The 18152-nt window shown below is 40.3% G+C and overlaps 1 protein-coding gene across 3 annotated transcripts; it reads right to left on the bottom strand.

Moving 5' to 3' along the window:
* Positions 1-357: 357 nt before the first annotated feature.
* Positions 358-12831, bottom strand: eed (embryonic ectoderm development). Of its 3 annotated transcripts, XM_023809108.2 has the most exons (14): positions 12798-12830; positions 12591-12664; positions 12079-12355; positions 10518-10670; positions 10318-10410; positions 10169-10234; positions 9845-9970; positions 9313-9394; positions 9070-9161; positions 8776-8909; positions 7765-7870; positions 6652-6810; positions 6458-6531; positions 358-604 (listed from the first exon to the last, which is right to left on the bottom strand). In XM_023809108.2, exons 3-14 carry the CDS (start codon positions 12190-12192, stop codon positions 478-480), a joined length of 1326 nt encoding a protein of 441 aa, XP_023664876.1. In that variant the 5' UTR covers positions 12193-12355; positions 12591-12664; positions 12798-12830; the 3' UTR covers positions 358-477. The 3 variants fall into 3 exon arrangements, with proteins under 3 accessions (XP_023664876.1, XP_072556469.1, XP_072556470.1); XM_072700368.1 differs by having other exon boundaries at positions 12591-12831; XM_072700369.1 differs by lacking the exons at positions 12591-12664; positions 12798-12830 and having other exon boundaries at positions 12079-12535.
* Positions 12832-18152: the final 5321 nt, after the last annotated feature.

The following is an 18152-nucleotide window of genomic DNA, read 5'->3' on the forward strand; positions in this document are numbered from 1 at the left end:
TATAATACAATATAATACTGGATTTAAAATGTAATGACCCAGTAAGAGGCCACTTCCATCAGAGAACTCCACTACCATGAAGGGGACTCATTGTGTACCTTAAATACAAACATAGCAAACAAAGTAATAACCCCCCCCCCCCTTTTTTTTCTTTTTACAAAACACTGGCAATATAGTATTGAGTATTACAGCGTGAACTACTGCTTAATATCAAATCTAGCTCATCGTTATTTATACCCACCCAAATTTACAATAATCCATGACTAATTGTGTTCGTTTCAAGTTTGTATTTTCCCTCATTCAAATAAAATGTAAGTTATCATACCAACAACCATCAAAACGATAATTTACAACATATTGATTAAAAAAATACACTTTTATTATAACATGAAAGCCAAAAAAAGTAAAGAAAGAGGTCAGCTCAGTCTGGTGACCCTGCATTAAACAAAAACCATAGGTCTTGACAGTGACATGTAATCAGCGCAAGCGATCCCAGCGCCAGATAGAGGCATCATCACACACAGCGATGAGAATGCTGCTGTCACGGCTGAAGCTGGTTTGGCGAATTGCTGAGGTGCATTTTGGGAGGGTGAGGGTGGTACACCTTTTGGGGAGGGAGAGAAAAGCTTATCTCAGATGGGGGAACAGGTTGGTAGACGTGCATAGGAATCTTTTGTAGAGAACTCCAAGGAAGGATTTTGAAGCCCAAACTAAGGCAGTTGAAGATGACGTTCCTGCTTTTTGTTTTTAAGTTCTTGTGTTGTGCTCAAAGTAACTTGCATATAAATAGTCATGTAGCTAAGCCTGTCATGATAACTACTTCTGTTGGATGATACATTGTCCCAGAAATAAGTGAGATAAACTATAGAAATTGTCATTTTAGGATCATTTAATGCCACTGATATAATGGTAATATAATTGCATAATAATGCAAGTACAGTAGTCCCCCTTTACCCACGGGTCATAAATCCCAAGACCCACCGCATGTACCTGAAACTGTAGATAATAGCGAACCATCCTCAGACCTAATATATAACATGACTTCTGTGTCCTTATGATAGAGTCTAATTCTCAAGGGACAATACAGCAACAAAAAAATGTCATGTATCATGGGATGACAGTGCATTATACATGTTCTACATAGAGCTGTTGCAATAACCACAATATTGCAATACCATGATATTGACAAGCCAACTGCAGGGGAAGGCAAGCAATCGCCACAAATGCAAATGTTTTTTCCCCCCATCCCATGAGCCTAAGCCCTTCTTGTTTTACACTTAAATGTTAAACAAAATCATAATTAAAATAAGTTGATGTATGGAATTTATCCTGCAAACTGTATGCATCGGGTGCTGCTGAGATTCAGTCCCCACATAACCTGGATGCATTTCCCAGAATCATAGTTGCAACTTGTGTGGTTCGAACTATGTAAGCACGACGCAGGTGTTTCCCGAAACCATAGTCCGAATTACGGAGGTAACGATACTGCGGACTTACGTAGTACGATGCATCGTTAAACGACGCAGGTGTTTCCCAAAACCATAGTTCGAACGAACATTCACAAACACTGTCGTTACGTTGCATAGTTCTGGATATGTCAGCGATGGTGGAAAATGCAGTCTAATAAGGGTATAGTCCCCATGTAAGTAAGAGAGGTATTAAAAATTTATTTAGCTCTACGATCACATATAAATGTAGTTTGAAACGTAATTATTGTGTGGGTCTCTGGTCATAAGTACGGTAACTGTCTGTAGTGAGCAATAGGAACAATTCTCAGACTGCGAAGTATTGATTAGCACAGGGGTGGCTAATTTTATCCAGAAGGGGCCGTTAGGCATACAGCTTTTCGCTGCAACTCTGTGCTTACAGTAGTACGTAGAGGATTGATCGACTTAAGAGTTCGCACAACTGGGTTTGAGCAACTGATCAAATGGTTATATGCAGACCATTGGGTGTTGTGCAGTTTCTTCATTACACACATAACTTAAGAGGGACAACAGTCGCCTTAGAAAAGAGTAGAGCACTTTGATGAAGTACTCCTTATACACTGACAGCTATCATTGCCATAATGGAAGAGTAGAATGACACTACAGCGGTCAGATACGAATCCATGCCTTACTCGGGAAATGACGGCTGATGTTTGGATATTACACGCACCTGTCTATTCCAGTCAGCTGCTAACATTCTGTAAGCGACAACGTCAGACCAGGAATTTGTAAGTGTTTGTAGTGTGACTGAAACACAATGAACTGCTATCAATGTAATTACAGATGGAGCGTCTTTCACAAAATGCAGTGTCATAGCTAAAAGTTCTTCTGTTTACCACTCCAAGAAGCGTCACATTATGTTGTCACGATTGCTATTTTTCATATTATTGGGGTTATGTGACTGACACAATAAATTGATATATATATATATATATGATTATGAAATATTTATATGATATTACACAGTTCACGAGTTTTTGTATGCGACCGGCTGTGAAAGTAGTTTGTTAGTTTTTGCACACTATTCGCTGTGAGTCTGACCAATCAGCGCTGAAACCATGGTAGTTCGAACTATGGAAGTCCCAACTAACTAACGTGGTTCGAACTACTGTGGTTACAATGGTTTTAGGTACTTCGGATGTTGGTTAGTTTGAACTACCATAGTACGATGCATCGTTAATGCCAACTTCCGTCGTCGTTTGGGAAACGCGCCCCTGTACTTATTACTGGAAAAAAAAAAAACATTGTTATATCAAAATTTTTTTAATTATAAAAAAGTTTCTATAATTGTCATTTTCTAACCATAATACCTTAAATATTATCAATATGTTTCTTTTAAAGTATGAACGGCAGTCAAAATGTGCACTTCTATTTTTTGTTTACATGAATGAAGCACCCACTGCTCAAAATATGCTGACATTGTTGTTCGTACCTTCATAAGGGTTCAATGATCAGAAAAAAACAAGCTAAACTGGGCAAACAGAAAAACTACCCATTTACTCCTTGTCAGTAAGCTCATCCAGGTTTACTGACAACACAAACTTCATATTCACAGCTTCAAGGTTGGCCAGACTGAAGTGATCTATGAAAAATTATTATTAAAGGGCTCCCAAGGGTTATATCTTTTAAATCACCATGCCAGGCAAAGCAAAATGCTTTTAACCCCAAAATCTACCACAAAATCATTTTCGGGAGAAACTTTGCAGTTTAAGTTTGTCGCTTAACACTTGGTGAATGTCAGAATCTAAACCAGCCCTTGCTCATGAATTTAATAATGGCTAGCTAAAAATACTTGCGTCAGTCAAAACTACAGCTACTGGCTCACTGTGTTGTTAAAACATGTATATATGAGGTTTACGTATTTAAATCCACATAACATAGATGACTTCACTGACGAGGAACTAACAACCCCAGTTTATTCTCTCTGCCGAATTTAGCTTATTTTTTTTATTAAAGCATTTAATAGTACCAACACCAATGCCAGCATACTTTGAGCACTGGGTGCTTTGTCAATCACATAAACTAGAAATGCAAGTTTCTTTTCCTCATCATTATCATTATCTGCACATAGACTGGGTTAATTGCTTGCCAACTGTGTTAACATGTTCTTGCTTTAGATTTTATATTTACAAAAATGTAGACAAAGCTTGTTTAAATATGAGTTAAGGCCATGCGGTGACTTTGCACCTAGCAGTTAGTACAAGGGCCTAAAATTTAAGAAATATCAACAGTGTTACCAATCAAGTGTAACATGATTGATAGGGATTAACACAGTTGACAATATTGGTAGGGTTTATTATAGTTTATGCTTATATTTAGTGTTTAAAACATTGAGTGATAAAAATATTCAACTTATTCAACACAAATTACATGCTAAAATATGAACAAGTGCAATTACATTATAATTATATAATTATAATTTACAGTTATACCTCGCACAATGTCTACTCAAACAATGTCCATTCCCGTTAATGTCCATAGTGCTTAAGTATATAATGGGGGGGGAAAAAAAAAAACAATCTAACAACAGGATATAGTGGCACGCAGACCAGGCAAAAGAATCACACACATTTGCCTGCGCTTCATGCCCAAAGCAAGTGCACCATACTTGCATGGGCCTTGTTAACAAAGCCCTGTGAATTTAATCATAGCATTGCTTAGCGTTGGTCAGTACATATGTGATATGGGTGTTATTCAAACATTTTGTAGTTTCACAAAATGTAACATGGACGTTAAATGAGGTATACCTGTACTTGTATTTTTTCTCCTGATGCATCCTGTCAATTGTATTAGTCCTATCAACCGTGTTACTTCAGAGTTGTGTCATAAATCTTTTACATGTTGGCTAAATTGCAATAAAAATGATGGGGGATGTTTTTAGAGAGGGAAGTCTTACATGAGGATGTTGAATAACTAAATTCAGAGTAATGTGGATTTATGTTGAAAATATATTCATCCTTGATGACATCAGCCCACAGAAAATCCATTATCAAGCTCGAACATTAAATTTTCAAATCAGTTATTCAGAAAATCTCAAAACATCTGGTGCACAGACTCAAGAGCTTTCAAACACGTTTTATCAAACATGTAGTACAACAGATTTCAACCCTGGGTCAGATGAGCTGTATAACGCATATCCTAAATTGCAGCCTTTGCAATTTGCTAATTGGATTGTTTCAAATCATGATTTTGATTTCATAACGATAAATCATTCATCCCTATTTGAAACTGTAGTTACTGAAACTCAATATATGGGGACTACTGTAAAGTGAGACCCCGTATCCGGGGTCTCACTTTACAAAAAAAATGGAAAATTACATACAAACTTCATACTGTATGGCAAGCAATTATTGTAACTGTAACATGATGAAATCCATCAGCCCAGTCATGTGTAGTACATAACATCTCCCTTCGTCCTCATACCCACACTTTCCTGCAGAACTCATCCAGTCTGCCTAGTGTTCCTGCTAATCGTATTCACTGACATATCACTGCAGTGTCTGTTATAAAACATATGAAAAGCATGATTTTCATTGCTCCATCCGCTCGATACATATTTTCATTGTAGAATCTTGAGAATTAGGCTAAAACATCCAAGTACAATAGTAGTACAATAACGTATCTTTTTATTATTACTGAATTTAATGTTGGTAATGTCCTGATATGCATAATTTGTCAATATTCAACTTCACCATATGTATGTAGAATGAGGCTAAATCCCTTGCATTCAAGAATCTACCATACTTTAAATATGTATAATGCACAACTTACTTAATGTTAGTAATGTCTTACTGTGCATAATATCATTACCATAAGTACACAGAGGTCATGTTATGTATGGGGTCCGCGGATGGTTCACTATCATCTATTGTTTCAGCCATCTGCAGTCGGTCATGTATATGAGGGGACAGTCATTGTTTTGATTTTTTAAATTCAGTTTCTATATTATGTATTTTTATGAGTGGAGCCTCCGCAAAACTAGGTTTGCAGTACATTTCCAGTTAAGGAACGAATGACTATAACACCATGTCATTTTAGTGCCATTTTTAACAGAGCTTTAAGGCTGGTTCATACTTCCCTGCATGCATATAAGAGGACGTGTCTGCTCAAACATTTATGACGCTCATTGTAGGCCTCCATAGATGAATGTTTGTTGCACTCCAAATTTGTGTCCAAACAGCTCTGGAGACACTGGGCATGATCGATTTGCTAGTGTCCACTTTAAATACCAACATGGATGCTTCTGATGACTGTGGGGGTAATTTACAAACCCTATAGACTATTTACAAGGTAATAAAACTGTTACATACATCTAAATGCATGTGAATGCAAGTGCAGATTGTCTCGAATTGAAAATCTCATGCCAACCAGCTGAACAAAGTTGATAACCCTGTGAGCTGGCTTTCTGACTTTGTAAAACAGACAAACCGACACAAACCTCACTGCTGTGGTATGTGTGCAGGGATATCAGAATAATTTATATTATTACTAATGAAAATAAGTACAAAACGTCCGCATTCGCAAAGTATGCAGCTTGACCAGGGAACTATGAACGTGTCCGTGTACGCATACGCAGAGTGGATACTAGAGTGCTGCGGAGATGTATGAACCAGCCATTAGAGTCTATTTTCATCTTTCTTTTGTGTAGTTTTATTCATTCAGGATACTTAATTTTTTTAACATTGCAATTCTAATGCATGAATATTCGTAAGAATTTTAAGTTCATTGCTCTTTGAAAGTATACAATTGCATTATTAAGCTATTATATATCAGTGGCAAAAAAATGGTCTTAAAAAGGACAATAATATTGGTTTCCAACAATTGTCAATATATCACCCAACAGAGGTAGTTATGACAGGCCTAGCAGCATACAATTATGATAAGCAAAATTTTCAAAATTAGATGGATTCCCTTTCATTACGTAAATTCATTTCATTATACAAACAAAAAGACAAAGGAATATAACTGACTTGGCCTTGTGTGGATCTTCCACTTCCAGGTCCCACACATACAACTTCCCCACCTGATTTCCCAAAGCCAACATCTGGAAGAGATCAAAAACTTATTTCATATTACTACATTGAAAAATGAGAAGTTGTGCATATGAAAATAACTGAAAAGGCATTATGAATGGAGAATATTGGGTGTCCAAAACCTCATGTACCTTTTGCCAGAAATCCATGGAGAATCGCATGTACCAGATGTCACATTGACTGTAATCAAAGCGGCCCAGGATGGTCACATTTGACTCATTGGGTTTTATACGGTCGATGTCATCCTCCATCTTCCCTGGCTTCCAGCACACAATGGCATTCTCACATGACTGGAAGGTAGAGAAAGGAGCTAAAACAATCAGTCATTTAGGCAGCTGCGGGGTGCACAAGCCTGAAATTTAATATCTGTCCATCTTCCAACTGCTTGCTGAGCCATGGGGGATTTGACATCTATGACTAGTAGCATTGGGCACAAGGCAGGGGTGTATGCTGAATGCGATGAAAGGCCAGTCCAGTCCATTGCAGAACACACAAGTAAGGGTGACTGCATGTCCTTGGACCACAGGAGAAAACCAGAGCATACAGCAAGGGAAGAAACTGCAAACCATATGCCAGGGGTGTCTAACTCCAGTCCTGGAATCAGGTGTGTTAAATGAAGGGAAACCCAAAAATGTGCAGGGCTCCGGCCCTCCAGGACTGGAGTTTGACACCTGTGCCATACAAACAGAAGGGTTTCAAAACATTTGAGGCAACAGTTACACCCACTGAATCACCATATCACCCAAGATGTGCAATTATTTTAACCCTTGGGCTTCTCTATTCTGTTTTTTAATTATTCTGTATAAATGATGCAGTAATACATCACAACACACCCCTTTAAAGTGCCATGGGGTAACACTTGTGAAAGGTGCAAAAAAAAATTGATTCATACAGCTAGAAATATAAATGTGCCTAAGTGATTAACAGCAGTTTGAGTGCAGTGGTCATCCTTTATTGATTCATTTGACTTACTTCTCTTCATAGCCCCCTGACTTGACAATCCATTAAAACTAATTTTGTTGGTTGTTGCACACTTCCATCCCTGGAAAAGCAATTTCCCAAATCTCTGGTCCATTCCAAATTTCAAGTTACAACTTATTTTACTTGGCTTGTGTGTTTATTGTACATTTAAATCCTTGTCAACTAAATTTCACTGCCTCATTATCTCTGATCTATAAATCTGACCAGACACTGGGAATGTTCATCATGACTTTGTTAGCACTGTCCTGTGACTTCAATCTTACCTTGGATAGGATCAGATCTCCAAGCCAACGCACACAGTCCACATAATTGCGGTGTATGTCCCGTGTGGAAAAATCTGGGAAATGGATCTTCTGGGAGACAAAGGGTCTGTGGACAAAAATTTAGCAAGGCATAGGAATAAACAAAACATTGCTCTCATCCACCTTTAACCCTCTGGAGTTGACGGCATCGTTGACGATGCAGAGTATCTCTCTCGTGTATTTCAGTTCATAACTCGCTGAAATCTTATTATAGAAACATGAAAAAAAAAACACTGACTAAATCCATAATCTGTCTTCTTTTCAAAACGTCCATTGTCGGAAGTATTAAAGTTTTTAAAATTAGGTTAAATTGGCAAAAAAAGTAAACCATGTCACCTTACTTTGTTTTACCTGCATCGGGGGCGTGTAGTACCGCTCTCACCCGAAGATCGCTATTCACATTATAAATAGCCGCCTTAGCGTGTATTCAAATCGCATTCGCATGGTAATCTGATGAACAATGCAGCGGTGAAACGCAATCCAGATACATCCCCGTCAGCGCCATACAAGGGAGGGGGGGGACGTGGCCAGGTGTCAATGGCTCATTCATACACATGAAAGTTGCTACATATTCAATGAAAGGAGCCAGAAATAGTGACGAGTTCGGTTTTTCTTATTTATTTATCCAACTGAATGTTGCAACTACACTATTTAGTCATCTTCATCTAGCCAAGACTTTGCTGATCAAAACAAACTGCCACCATTGCTTACTATGTACTTTTATAATGTGTCTGCAATTGTTCCAAACTGCATTTTGCAATGTCTATACTTTGATGTCAAATTACAAACTTAACATAAATCTGACATATTTACAAAGTACACTAAGTTCCCTACCCCTAGACTCCAGAGGGTTAAACAAGTTTACAAATCTGACCATGTCAAATCCTACCATCACATCACATTCAATAAAAAGAAAAAAAGTAAATTCACTTTTGCTGTCCTAGAAATCTGTTTTCTGGAGTTTAGACTCACCGGTTGGTCTTAGTGGGGTTATATTCATAAGATCCCCGAATGGCTTTTTGCATCCTCTCGGAGTTGATCCTCCACAACTTCAGAGAATGGTCCATCCCACATGACATAATTTTCTCCCCAAGGAGGTCAAAGTCCTGTCAATAAAAATCAGGCAATTACCCCTTTACCTTACTCTCAAGAAAGTCAGACCACGTTACCCTGCACAAAGGGGGAGACAACCTTCTCCAAGCCCATCAAGACTGGCATTCAGAACCTTGTAACCTATGACACACCTCATCTTAATTCTTTACTCACTGCACTCAGCACTTCATCCCGATGACCCTCCACACCCCCAAATATAGCCACCAATGTGTCTGTCTGGATGTTCCACAGCCGCAGGGCATGATCTGGGGGACACAGGACCAGTGACAGACTCAACTGTACTTAAAAGGTTTTATATTCCACCTTTCAGAAAATAAATAAAAACAATAAAAAAGGTATATTTTTCTGTTTGCTGGAATAAATGATGGATGGATACAAATGATTATTCCGTTTTACCTTTGCTGACAGACAGGAGGAGGTTCGGATCTCGAGGATGAAACTTCAGCTCATTAATCGCATTCCCATGTCCCACATAGTGCTGCGGCAGCAGACAAAACAAAATAAGCACTGATAACTGCATTAATAACAGATCGTATAACAAAATTTATTTTGTATAGTGCGTTATCACAACATTACATTGTGTCAAAACACTTTACAGCATCCCCACCCAAAGCCCCCAGTGAGTAAGCCATAGGCGACAGAGGCAAGGAAAAACTCCCTAGAAAGAAGAAACCTTGGGAGAAACCGGACTCAAAGGGTGAGCCCATCCTCCAGGGGCCGGCATGGAGAGTCAAATTGGAGAGATGGCTAAGTGCGAAGTCACACTGTTTAAGTCATATGATTTGAGACAACCGGGGAGCAGGGAGGTGATGACAAGCCGGTGCTGACACTCCTTCCAATCACCAGGCAACCAGTAGTAAGGCCATAATAGTAAGCAGGCAGGGATATGACACCTAGTTCATAGGATTGAGGCAACAGACACACGCACCTTGATGCACTGCATGGTAATGTGATTGATGATTCGGATGATGCCTCGTGATCCAGCCACTGCGAGCAGTGGGTGGCTGGTGCTGGTGTCAAAGGTCCATGCGCAGGTGTAGAAGTTCTCATCTGCCTGATTGGAACTAGTATAAAGGAAAACCAACCCATATCTAGCCCAAATTAGAACTACAACATGAAGAGACAGCAAATATACCAGAGCACAAAGAAAGGCACAATTAAAGCATACCAGCACCAATAAAAAAGAAATCAATACCAGAACCAAAAGAAAATATTACAGCAATGGGAGAATTAACATGCAAGAGAAGGATACGTCGGCATCCACGTAAGACTGCAGGAGTCTGACCTCACCTTGGGAATGACATTCATACAGGGTCACCTGAGAGGAGCAGCACAGGATTGCCTTAAACAGCTTGGGTTAGTGTGTTTTTGTGCATATAAGCATATGCAGGCACTCCTTACCCTATTACTTCCCACTGTGGCAAATACCAGGGGATCCCCCTCTTTGCTGTGCCAGTTAAACTGCACTCCAAACAAGGGCTGGCCATGATCCTCCTGATAATCACAGGACAAAGACCTATCACCACCTGACTATATTCCATCCACTACATCATCTCAATGACTGACAGTAGGTTAAAAGGCATAATAAGCCCAGAGCTCACCCTTAAACTGTTCACACACTTGAAGGAATATTTGCATTTCTTCGACTTCCATTTGCCCTTTCCCCAGCTCTTCCTGCCCGGGGCATTGGGTGTGTTTGTGGGTGTGTCTGGCCGCTCCATGTTGGTCCCACTCTCAATGCTGATGGCATCATCCTTGAAAAGCCAGAAGGGACTGGATTAGTGTTATCAAAATTTTACAAATTCTAAAAGGTGCTGCAGTATATTTGCATCAGTACCTTACAAATTCTTCTGAAAATGTTAAATATTTATAGGACTCTATGCATTGGTTTAAATCTGTCGCCCAAATCCTGGAACCTCATACAGACACATACATACAGTTTACATTCCCATACGATCAATTAATGGTAGATCAGTCAGGAATTAGCAGTAGTTAAATCAGTACTGGAACAATTAGTCAAATACGTGGTTTTCCATACACTGCCAGGAAAATGGGTCCATGGTCTAAAGAGCCAGGACAAAACCTGTGTGTGACAGAGTGCTATGACCAGGGTTGCCAACTTTGGTCATCAGGCTGAAGTGAAATTTTCAATTCGAGACAAGTCTGCACACACATTTACATGTATGCAAGTTTCATTACCTTGCAAATAGTCTGTAGGGTTTGCAAACTACCCCAACAACTTTCGTGTAGATCATTTTAGTGTTATAAGGCAATAATATAGATCTGCCATAGGATTTCTTGCACGAACGTTTAAATCACATGAAAAGCATGAGCGTCACGCCAAATGCGTCTGAGTTGGCAAACCTGTACGACTGCTTCATTAAACAACGATTAAAGCTCATTTACCCTCCTGCTAGTTACTAATAACAGATCGATGTATGTGGTTCAGTAAAACCACCCGGAGAAGGGTAATAAATGCACAAATAGGAATATTCATGAAAGATTTCTCAATGTTTTACAGACTAGTACCAGAAGGATCGAAAATTTATGCGCACAAAAATCGAACTTGCTGTTAAGGGAAAGACCTAGAAAATATAGGGGATATTTTTAAGTATATGAATTACGCCGTTACAGATTCGACATTTAACGTATCCACTATACCGTATACGTAAAGAAGTACAGGCAACAAATTAAATGCAGTAGCAAATTCAGAATTTTTAACATGATAATGTCTTGCTGCCACAGACGAGTACTTCGCTTCTTTAGTAAACGTTTTCGTACCTCATATTTTATACTAGTTAAAAGTTTAGACAAGCGGAACAAAGGCGAACTCACCGGATGCTAGGCTAAGGAGGCGCATCGTCTCTGAAGGCACACTCAAACCGTGCTTGTTTACAGAAAGTTTACCAATAAACTATCCAACGATCCTCTTAGACAGTGATTTCAAATATAACCATCGCAACGGGGATAATAGACTATGTGTTAAATAATCAGTTCGGTCATAAATGGGCCTCCGAATACAGAACAATCCACCGCTAGCTTGTTACCCTAATATTCGAACTAAATTTTTAAACAATGAAATGGGGAGAAAGTTCATGTCCGACATATCATTTGATAAATTACCTTCAGTGAAAATACTAGAGACGGCCGGGTGCTACTTACATTTTCGTCCCCGGAGAGGTCGGGATTACTGTTCTCATCGCTACTGAGTTTTTGCTTTTTCGCCGGCATGTCGTTTCCCGCCTCGGCTTGGCTCTCAGACATGTTCCCCTTCATCTCCACTTCCTGGCCTTAGCGGCGTGCGTCCGAGTTGCCGTAAAACATTTCCCTAGTTCGTCTTTGTACCGGTCGCGTCACTCAATTTCCAACCCATTTCCAGTAAGCCACACCTCTTGTTGCAATCCCATCGGCCGGAGAAACACGTTTACATCGTCATTGGCTGTAGAAATCAAAACCGTCCGCTTTTGTCTATCAACATTTGACCTCACTTCATAGTTACAGCGTCCGAGTTACGGCACACAAATAATATTCTCCACAAAAATATTCTCTCGTATTAATAGAATCAAATAGAATGTGATAGAGGATCGTCAACACTACAGATTCAGATGGTAAACTTAAATGGAATTACGATATAGTAAATATTTGGGGTAACGTTAACCGATAGGATAACCCACCTGCGCTTCTCATAGACATTAGCTCAGACTTAGGTACAGGTAGGCAGGTATGTCTAGTTTTTGAGACTGGCAGCCTGAAATATAACAATGAAAGCCCCCATTATAAGGCTGTTATAAGGTCTACTGTTACTCGTGAAAGAAACAAAAAAGAAAAAAATAGACAAATTACCCAAGAAAAGATGTTACCACCAAGTTCATAAATCTTACCAATAAAAACTATCGCCACAGAATTGGGCGCGTGGTTTACTTGTACTGGGTTGGAAATCGAGTACCGAGTGGTACCTCGCACCGCTGCGCATGCGCATTATTTTCGAGCAGGCGTGCACTGTATTACATTTTCTGGCATTGCCATAGCCGTTCATTCTGCCATTTTATGGCTAACCAACTGGAGTCGTTGCTTTATTGTTTAGTGAGAACTAGTGTTAATGATTCTGCTCATTTAAAAAAGTGTGCTTTCTTTGATTGTCATTTTTATTGTTCATTCTGTTCATTTATTTAAGGTTTTTGCATCCACGCTATTACACTATTCCGTCTGGCATGATAGTCTTGTGGTTTTTTCTTCCCCTCCAATCAGGAGTCAGGAGCCGCATGTGTAGATCTTCAGATTCAGCCTTTATTGCAACAGTGTGGTTACAGCCAAGGCAGGACACCCTGCAGGAGTGTGTCCAATACTGTTTTTATACAGATTTTTATAAATTTTCTTATTGTATAATGCTGTCACATTGTGCACAGCAGTAATTGGTTTGCTTTCTCTAAAGGTTATATGGTCAATCTCTACATGGTTTATATCAGCTTCTTAATTGAGTCCTAATGATTACATTCTCTATGCTTTATGAAGTGTTTCGGGTGGTTCTTTGATGTGCTTTTGGGGGATGTTTGTGTGTTCGCAGCCTGAAACACAGTTCGCAAACAGGTACAAAAAGTTTTCAAACATCTGGTTCATAACCCGATTTGTTCGTTAACAGGACTGTTCGTGGGTCGAGGTACCACTGTATATCTATTTATTTTAACAAGGGTACTATAATTAAGTGTTGTCAACATTGAATCTTCATTGGGTAGCATTATACCCAATGTATTATAACTATTTCAGTGAAGACTGGCCCCATTTTAACTGGAATTTATTGCAGTCTTGATGGAGTATAGTTTAATGTTAAAATCTGGATTTACTGAATATTTAATTTATAACCTGCATGATTTCCAAAAATGTCTAAAAGCCTAAACAGTTTGGGAAGAGAGTTAGAAAATTCACTTAGAAATGGGCCTGCAAGGCACGAATCGAACATGGCATGGATGGTATGTCCCCGCCTCCCTTTTTGAAAAACTCAAACAGCCCCTTTTTGAACATGGTTTGTCACGGTGGCTGTGCAGGGACCCACAAAGCTGGACTCAGGGCAATGCTCAGAGGATCCCACTCTAGGTCCTCTTGGCTTGACGGCCAGAGCTGGTGGCAGCTTGCATGTCAGGCACAGGGCTGGCAGCGCCATGCATGTCAGGCACAGGGCTGGTGGAGGTCACTAGTTGGCAATGGTTAGGTGGGGGTCTGGACAACCACCAGCAGCCTTGCGGTGGGCGCAGGTGTGGAGTTCAGTCAAGGCAAGACGTACACCGGTGAGGGGCCAGGCAGTGAAATTGACAGGCAAGCAGGTGGGATCCGTCTAGGATGCAATAGCCGTGGGCAAGCAAGCAGGAACCAACGAGGTGAAAGCTGTGGGTGAGCAGGCAGGAACCAATGAGGTGATGGCCGCAGGCAGGCAGGTAGAAGCAGGCATGATGGTTGGCAACTGCATGGCAGGAGCAGGTGTGATGGCTGGCAACTACGTAGCAGGAGCAAACATGACTGCTGGTGACAGCATGGCAGGAGCAGGCGTGACTGTTGGCAACAGCCTGGCAGGAGTAGAGATGGGAGCGAAATGGCCTTCCAGGGTGACTATGAGCCAAGGCCATCTTGTGGTGGGCCCAGCATGGTAGGACCCTCAGATGGTGGGCGCAGCATGGCAGGACCCTCAGGCGACGGGTGCAGCACAGTGGGACCCTCTGACAATGCTTAGATCCAGGGTGAAGACTGAGCGGCCTCCTCTGGGCCCGGGAGCCGCTAGCATAAGGGTATGCATGGTGGGGACCTCAGGTGGTGACAAGGTAAGGCTGGGACCTCAGGCAGCGAGAAAGGCATGGCAGGGAGCAGTATAATGTCTCTTTTCCTCCATTTGCATTCTTCACAGACTTCATATGTAATGAAGCACGCCGAAGAAATGACCCTAGCTTCACTTAACAGTTCCTACAATTTAATACATCTTTGCTTAAAGATGGAGATTTTACTAACTATTTCAAAAAAGAGTGGGCTTTATATTTAGACTATAATGACCTGCCTGGAACATGAGAGGTAAAATAATCTCATTCTCATCACATAAAAAGAAAAGAGAAAACAAGTGTATTCAGGAATTAGAAGAAACCATAAAATCCTTAGAAGAAGCCTATATATCATCCCCGGAACAGGAAATACTGAACAAAATACGTAAAGCAAAATTAGAATTAAATGAAATTATTAATAAAAGAACTCAATTCTTAGCACAAAGACTTTGATGGCAAAATTATGAACATGGTAACAAATCAGGTAAATTTCTAGCAAACCAGTTAAAAATAAATAAAGAGAAAACAACTATATGTGCTGTTAAAGACTTAACCGGCGATACAGTATATGACCCTGATAGAATAAACAACACTTTCAGGGACTTTTACAAATCTTTATACTCACCACAGATAAACCCATCTAAAGATGAAATTGACCAGTTTCTTGATAGTATAACCCTTCCAAAATTATCAGATAATCAAACGATGGCACTGGATTCTCCGCTGACACCAAGTGAACTCCAGGAAGCTTTGAACAGTATGCCCAATAACAAGGCTCCAGGCCCAGATGGATTTCCAGCAGAATTCTATAAAGAATTCTGGGCAATTCTGTCACCAACATTCTATAGAATGTTGCAGGAAACCAAGGAAAATGGTAGACTACCACCAAATATGAATTCTGCCAACATTAGTCTCTTGTTAAAACCAGGCAAAGACCCTATATTGCCTACCAGCTATCGTCCAATATCCCTTATTAATGTTGACCTTAAAATAATCTGCAAAGTTCTCTCAAAAAGAATAGAGAAGATAACCCCTCACATAATTCATCCTGACCAAACTGGTTTCATAAAAGGGAGGCAACAAACACACGTAGATTACTTAATCTGATAGACTATTCGTGCAATAAAAACCTTCAAATTACAATATTGTCTCTAGATGCAGAAAAAGCATTCGATAGAGTTAACTGGAATTTTTTATTTGCAGCATTACACAAATTTGGTTTTGGAACCTCTTTCATAAACTGGTTAAAAATATTATATAGTTCCCCAGCAGCATGTGTTAGGACAAATGACCAAACATCCTCCAGCTTCTGTCTCAAGAAGGGCACCAGGCAGGGATGCCCTCTCTCCCCCTCACTGTTTGCAATTTTTATTGAACCACTAGAAGCAGCAATTAGACAGGCTATAGTGATTAAAGGCATTAAATGTAAGAATGTAGAACATAAGGTCAGTCTTTATGCGGATGATGTGTTACTCTTTCTCCAGCATTCACAAACCACTCTCTCTCAGGTAATTACATTAATAAACTCTTTCTCAAGAGTCTCAGATTATTCAATAAACTGGTTAAAATCTACAGTTCTTCCAATTAACTGCTCCTTTCAGAACTCTTCCTCCACTCCACTGCAATCTGGGGATATTAAATATTTAGGTATTAATGTTTCACCTAGGCTGGCAGATTTAACTAAATTAAACCACATCCCACTTTTAAAGAAGGTAGAGGATGAGCTGGTTAGATGGAAGTCCCTGCCCATATCACTCATGGGAAGGGTTGCATCAATAAAAATGATGGTGTTACCAAGAATTAATTATTTATTTGCAATGATTCCAAGTAAACCATCACCTGACTGGTTTAGATCTCTGGACTCCGCCTTCTCTAAATTCCTTTGGAAAGATAAACCACCACGTATTAACTTAAAAACGCTGCAAAGGACCAAGGACAAAGGAGCACTAGATCTGCCTAACTTTCACCACTACTTCTTAGCCAACAGGCTTCAAAACATCTCAGGATGGCTAAAACATACCCTCTTAGATGAACCTTGGCTAGACGTAGAACAGGCTCTATGCAATAACATAGAGATTTCGGATCTACCATTCATTAGCTCAAACATTAAACGACACGAATGCTTCAAAAGCATCGGTATCAGCTCTTCTCTGACAGTATGGTGGGAGTTTCTAAAAATGACTGAGTCTTCATTAATCCCATGCAAACATACTCCCATCTGGAACAACCCTGACATACTACTAAACAATAATATGATAAATTTCCCGGATTGGAGTGGTAAAGGTATTAAATACTTGGAACATATATTCGAAGAAATAGACTTTATCCCGTTTGACTTATTAGTTAAAAGACATGGGATTAACAAGAATAGATTTTTAGAATATCAACAAGTTCAATCTATAGTAAAAAGGAAATTCAAGTCTAATCAAATCAAATTACAAATACCACCAAGTGTGGCAGAATTCCTTAATCTCAAAACCCCCAAATTACTGTCTAAAATATACAGGATACTTTAGAAAATGGATGAATCAATATCCCTTCCTATTGCAAAATGGGAGGCAGATTTATCAATCAGCTGGGACCACAATTTCTGGTCTAAGACATGTTTAAAAACCTTTGAACTGATTAGAAGTCCCAATTTACAATTAATACAATACAAAATCCTGCATAGAGTGCACTATACAAGGCATCGGATGTTCAGGATGGGTTTTACATCTTCTAACAACTGCTCACACTGTCAAGGTGATACACCTGACAATTACATCCATGCTCTTTGGTTCTGTCCACTTGCTCAGATGTTCTGGTGCAGGACTTGTGAGGACTTATCAAAGTGTCTGAAATGTACCATTCCAGCCTCTCCTTCAGTCTGCTTGTTGGGCGACCTAGATGGTGTCACTACAGAGATTAACACAACCCACATGGCTTTCACCGCTTTATGCATTGCTAAGAAGACTGTCCTCATGTACTGGAAAAATAAAAATAACCTTAATATCAACCAATATAGAGAGAGTTTGCTGGACCGTATTAGTCTTGATACAGCTTCTGCCGCCACATTAGACCAATCTCTCTGGGCTCCTTTGATCAGCTCCATCACCTAGTGGCAGTGGGGGGTCGCAGGTTTGTCCCACTTCGGTCTTTGTTGTTGGTGTGGGGGGGGGCATATGGGCTTGGGGCGTCTGGGGGTTTCTGGGGGGGTTCGGTGCTGGGACTGCGGTCCTGGCCTGGATGGGGCTTTGGTGGCTCTTGGGTGGCGTCTTTCTGGCGGCTGCATGCAGCGCTGCTGGGGTAGCCTGTGCCGGCGGACGTAGGTTGCTGGCCTGGCGGCCGTGCTGCTCCTGGGTGGGTCCGGGTTTAGCTGGTGGGGAGGTTGTTACCATCTGTCCGCAGGTGGTCCCTGCCTTAGGGGTATCCACTCTGTGGGGGTGGGGGTGAATC

This window comes from Paramormyrops kingsleyae, chromosome 16 (assembly GCF_048594095.1).
Source record: "Paramormyrops kingsleyae isolate MSU_618 chromosome 16, PKINGS_0.4, whole genome shotgun sequence".
Taxonomy (NCBI): Eukaryota; Metazoa; Chordata; class Actinopteri; order Osteoglossiformes; family Mormyridae; genus Paramormyrops; species Paramormyrops kingsleyae.